The sequence below is a fragment of the Eurypyga helias genome, unplaced genomic scaffold, assembly GCF_000690775.1.
Source record: "Eurypyga helias isolate BGI_N326 unplaced genomic scaffold, ASM69077v1 scaffold41016, whole genome shotgun sequence".
Classification (NCBI taxonomy): Eukaryota; Metazoa; Chordata; class Aves; order Eurypygiformes; family Eurypygidae; genus Eurypyga; species Eurypyga helias.
In genome coordinates, this window is record NW_010258025.1 from 1 (window position 1) to 5,730 (window position 5,730).

Below are 5,730 nucleotides of genomic sequence, written 5' to 3' on the forward strand. Positions count from 1 at the left end.
GGGAGGGAGGGGGGAGACCCTAAGTAATGGGGGGTTGGGGGGGTAACTAGTGAAATAAAATAGTTCACTTCCCGCTGTCTTTATGGATGTCTGTAATACTGAGTGTGTGTCTGGCCCTGCTGTCTCCTAGCTGTTAGCCGAGTAAGTGTGACTATTACTATGAGTATGGACTGTCTGACCACAGCCGTGTATCACACTAAATAAAGTTATTTCACCAACACCTTCGCTGTCCTGCTGCCCCAGCTGGGCCTGGGGTCTCCTCTGCTTCCGTTACTCCCAGGAGTAACAACTCTGTGCCGCGCAGGGAGCGGTCGAGAAGGATGCGCTTACCGGGTGTAAGCGTGGCTTTGGGAGCGGAATGAGAAGGGTGTTAAACTGCCAGGGGGGGCACAGCCCACTGCTTGAGGGGGTGTGATGGGACCCCCATGCTGTTGTGAGCCCCTTCCTCGGGGTGTTTTTGGGAACCCTAAGGCAGCGCTTGGCCTTGCTGGCCACAAGGGACCACCCCTCCCGCAGGCACCCTGCCAGGGAGGGGTGCAGGGCTGGGGTGGGAGAGCCTGTCCTGAGCTATCATGCTCTGTGCAGAGAGCTGGGGGTCGGTCTCTTCTCAAGTGACAAGCAATAGGAGAGGAAACGGGCTCAAGTTGTGCCAGGGGAGGTTTAGATGGGATATGAGGGAAAAACTTCCTCACTGAAAGGGTGGTCAGGTGGTGGAGTCACTATCCCTGGAGGGGTTTAAGAGATGAGTTGATGTAGTGTTCAGGCACGTGGTTTAGTGATGGACTTAGCAGTGCTGGGTTAACGGTTGGACTCAATCTTAAAGGTCTTTTCCAACCAAAACAATTCAGTGATTCTAGGATTTCTCCATCAAACAGCTGGTGAGCAAAGTGTGGGCTGGGCTAGAAGGCTCTTCTGTCACAATGATCCTGTCAACTGGAAGGTCCCATTAAGGGGAAAATGCTGTCCTAGAGTTGGTCACCAGCTGCGGGAGCTGGTTGCTTTGAGCAACCTGGTCTAGCGGAAGGTGTCCCTGCCCATGGCAGGGGGGTTGGAACTAGATGGTCTTTAAGGTCCCTTTGAGCCCAGACCGTTCTACGATCCTAAGCTTCCACGCTTGCTTCCCCACTTGCTTCCCTGCTCCCGACGAGATGGTAAACAAACTGCCCAAGGCCCGTGTGAGATACCCTGCCTCCGTGATGCTGCCCAGACTCATCCAGTGGGTTACAATAAGGAGGGGGGGGAAGAGCTTTTAAAGAAAGTCTCTGGCTTTGCAGCCTTCTCTTGAGCCCAGACCATTCTACGATCCTAAGCTTCCACGGTTGCTTCCCGGCTCTTGACCAGATGGTAAAGAAACTGCCCAAGGCCTGTGTGTGATACCCTGCCTCCGTGATGCTGCTTAGGCTTATCCAGTGGTTTACAATAAGGAGGGGGGGGGAGAGGTTTTAAAGCAAGTCTCTGGCTTTGCAGCCTTCTCTCTCACGACGTGGCCGCGTGGACCGTAGCACACCAGCCCCGCTCAGTGCTGAGACCGAACAGGGCCGGGAGCAGACAGGCCGCCTGCGCCGACCTGCCCGAGCGACGCTCGAGGAGAGGAGCGGTACACTGCGCTTCTCAGGTGCAACCTGCTGTGCCCTAACACACCACGGCTCGTTCTGGGGCTCTTGCTGTCGCTCCAAAAGGTCTGTCAGTCTGCTTCCCTGGCCAGGGAGTTATCCATTGACAAACTACAGCTGCTCCAGCGCATGTGACTCTTGGCCTCTGTTTTGCAAGTTGCTAAAAACAATCCAGTGTTGCTGGGCCTGTTGTTTTCCCATCAGGAATCAGTAACTGCCCTCTGTCCCTCCAGTTCCTGAGGATGAAACAGACTGTGGCAGCCAGTACAAACCCTGTTACTGCTTTGTCAATTAAGATACCGAAGACATGAGTCTTGGGAAAGAATCTGCTCTTTCCTGTTAGCCCACAGCCCATCACGGGGTCAGCGCCACGGCTGCGAAAGCACCCATCATTACCTCTGAGTAATGGCAGGGAGGAGGCTGCCCTAGGCAGGGGAGAGCTTCCCAAGCTGCGAGGGCCTGCTCCGAAGCAAGATTAAGACGGAACATTGAGGTTGCGTTTGCAGTCCCCTGCAGAGAGTTCAGAGCTCCTCGGCAGTCGGGTTGCATGCCAAAGCCTGATGCGCACATCCCATCGCCGTTTTCCACTCACGGGGTTGGCTCTGGGGCCAGGGACTGCCCACTGAACCTTCACCCCGGCACATCCAGAGCAGTATCCTTGCTGTAACTTGGACGTCCTCCTTCCCCAGGGAGTATGGGAGTGCTGGGAAACTGGTGTGAGACGGGAGGGCGATGTCCCGTGGGACACAGGCCTGTCTCCGTAGAAGAGCTCTTAGCTCACCTTCTCAGGGTGTTGCAACAGGGCTTCCCTGTTTCCCTGGTAGGAAAGCTATTTATTATTATTCTGAGCGCAAGTCCCTTTTCTGGTGTGTTTTATCCTGCTTCAGCCCGGCGCAGCTTTCTGCCCAGCTCTTAGCCCTGGCAGTGCTGAAACCCCTCTCCGGGCTAATCAAGGGCTGACTTTCATCAGTCAGTGAAAAAACACCCTTAAAACAGAGCTGCACCTCGCACGAGCCCCCCGGCTGCTCTCCTACAGCCTGAAAGGAAAACGTGAGCCTACCCTTGTCCCAGCTGCCAGCCCGGCCTTTCCTCGGGGTCGTAACAACCCACCCTCCACGCAGACTCCGTGAGCGGGAAGGAGTTGAAGGCTGGTTGCGGTGCTCGTTTTATTACTTCGGTCGTTACAGAGAAGCGGAAAACAGGGCACAGGCGGCCAGAGCAAGGGCTGTGCTGCTGCCATGTACAAGGTGGTGCTCCCGTGCCTCTGCTGGCAACCAGCAGGTTCTCGTCAGTGCTCTCCCGGCACAGGGACGGCCGCCTTCCTCCCCTTTCTGGGAGAACAGGGCTGGGGCGAAGTTTACCTCCAAGTGGCGGGGAGCCCTGCCGGGAGCGCGTGGCAGGGAGAGGGCTGTACCAACTGAAGGACGTGGGCTCAGCGAGCAAAGCCCTGAACCGCGCAAGCCCCACGCCTGAGGGAACCCAGCCGAGCGCCCGCAGCCATTCGGAAACGTGCTCCGAGCGTCTCGGTCCCGTATCGTGGGGGTCAAGCAGCAAAGAGGAACAAAGATGCCTCAGCAGACTGGTGCAGCTAGAGATGTGCACTGAGTGTGAGTGGATTTTACTCCTGTTCCTCGAGTCCCAAGCAAACCCAGTAGTGTATAGCAGAGGTAGGACAGTGGCGAAGGAAAGAATTTCGCGTCACCAGAGAAGTGAACAGGTTATCTCTTGGAGGACAAAGGCCATGCTCTGCTCAAGCAGGCTCAGACCCCCCTGGCCTTACATCCCAACAACCACCAGCAGAGCACTCCCTCAAAGTCAAGTCCCGCTAGGACAGAAGCACAGATCTTGCCGGAGAAGCTGCCCTCCAGAACCTGCTTCCATGTCCGCTTGTTTCAACACCCCGTCCAAGGAGTACAGACTAAAGCCCCATCCGTCTTCCAGCTAAATAAGGCTCTTGGCATCCCTCCACGCAGGAGGCAGAGCTGATGCCTGTGCAGCCAACAGGACAGTTGTGCCTCCAGTGACCGCTGAAGCTTGGTGTGTCGTGTCAGATGTTGAGGAGTGAAGAGTTTCTTGCAGGACAGCCACTCCGGAGAGCCAGCAGACAGCTGCCCACTAGTGAACAGTTCTTTCCTTCTGTCTCTGGTAATCTGGAAGGGGAAGGAGAAGGCAAGGCTGAAAGGGCAGGAGCGGCAGTCACTGCCGGCGAGGGGAATTAGCCGAAATGTCACAGGAAAACGTACAGTCTGTTTATACCTCACTGGGTGGAGGCAGTGTTTGCTGCCCTCTTGGGTAGCAGCTGGCTTGAAAATAACACGTTTGCAGCCCAACCAGTCATTGAAAGTTATTTCAGGGCATTCAGAAAAATGACAACTTGTTTAAAGCCCTTGTAACTTGTAAACAAGAGGGATTGTTTAAAGCCCCTTATTCCCCTGCTCCCTATTTTTCTTCTTTTTTCACATAAGGATCAGTTTCCATTTTATGTGGAAGCCTTGTTTGGCGTGACTTGACCTGGTTTTCCACCCTCCTATCTATGAGCTTTACGAGTGCAGAAACAGAGTTAATAGTCTTTTCCCTCATTCAGAATTTAAACACTCTTAGGGAGGGATAAAAACTACAAGCAGCGTCCGCCACTGGCACAGGTCCACTAGTTACAGAACTGATTCCTGTGTTATTCAAGGAGAAGCTGCTTCTCCATCTCTGGAGTTAACAATTCCAGTCAACAATCGTCCCACCTTTTACCACTCTGTTGCTAAGCCCTGCGCTGTAAGTTTTTCTACGTGGGCAGCCGAAGCCAGTCCGTACTGCTTTGACTCAGCAGCTGTCCCCAGATCAAAGCCTGATGTTCTTTCTGATCAGCAGCTTAACTCCGTCCATGGCCTCAGACTCGTAACGGCTCATCTCAGCTGGGATCGGCAGGGACGGGTGGCTGTCTGCTTCCCAAGGAGAAACACTGCTGGGTGACTGGACTGGGAGCTAACAGGCACTTACTGTAAGGGAAGTAACGCACACGCATGGTGATTTCCCTGGCTGTCTTCAGGATCTCCACAGCCTGAAAGCAGAAAGAGTGCTCAGTGACCAGATAGGGCTGGAGGATAGGAAAGAGGTTATGTGGTGCCACCAGCTGAGCTGGCTGAGAGGCCAGAAGGAGATGGTGCGTGCACGGACTCCCCATCCTGTCCCTGCTCCAGCAGTGGGGCCGCAAGAGTCCTCACCTTGCTGTGCTCAATGTCCTGGAAATCCACATCATTCACCGAGAGCACCTGGTCCCCTTCCTGCAGCCCAGCTCTGTGTGCATCCGAGTCAGGGATCACCTGCCAAGGGCCGAGCAGAGAGAGCAGCAGTGACTCTCCGCACAGCCAGCACAGCGGCTCCCCTCCCGCACACCCACAACAGCCCAGCCCCAGAGCCTCCCCACGGTGCCCACCCTGTGCGTTCCCACGGGACCGGGGAGGGGGGACGGCAATGCACCACTAACACTCCGTGGGCTAGGGAGAGATCAGGAACTGCACAGGACAGTCCGACTGCTGCTTGGTGCACGGCAAATTACAGCTGCGAGGTCAGAGGCGCGTGTACAGCACATGGCAGTCATCCTGCACACCCGACTGGCTCGGCAACACCCGAGGGAACAGACAGAACGCAGGGAGCGAATGGCAGGAGGACAGACACACCTTAGAGATGAAGATTCCCAGCTGTGATGCTTTTCCTCCGCGGATGTTGAAGCCCAGCTGCGAGAGAAAGCAGCAGTGAAATGCAGTCATGCCCTTTGGCCCAGGACCCATCCCACTGGATACGTCTCTTCCGGATGGAGCAAAGGCGGTGCGGAACGTTCAGCCAGGCAGCAGCACCAGTCCACTCAGGCTGAACACGCCGGGGTCCCCTACTCCCTATCCCTTATCACCTCTACATCGCAACATCCCGGGATTCTCTGCTCATGGACCAAACTGTCTCCTCCCTCCGTGGCACGGCCCTTCGCGGGAGCAGCGCCCCATCCACCCTACCGTGTCCCTGGGTGAGGGGTGTACGCCCGGCCGCCCTCCCCCGGCTGCCCTCACTGCCAGGAGGGTGCTGGCACTCGGGGATTAGGGTAATCCCGCAGCTCTACCGGCCTCTGGGC

General features: G+C 56.0%; 1 protein-coding gene across 1 annotated transcript; it reads right to left on the minus strand.

Annotated features, from left to right (window-relative positions):
- Positions 1–3,728: 3,728 nt before the first annotated feature.
- On the minus strand, positions 3,729–5,341 carry PDZD11 (PDZ domain containing 11; the record flags this gene model as incomplete). The annotated part of the gene is made up of 4 exons (XM_010154218.1): positions 3,729–3,763; positions 4,605–4,665; positions 4,829–4,927; positions 5,285–5,341. Coding segments are annotated over 4 exons (252 nt in total), but the record flags the coding sequence as incomplete, so codon positions are not given.
- Positions 5,342–5,730: the final 389 nt, after the last annotated feature.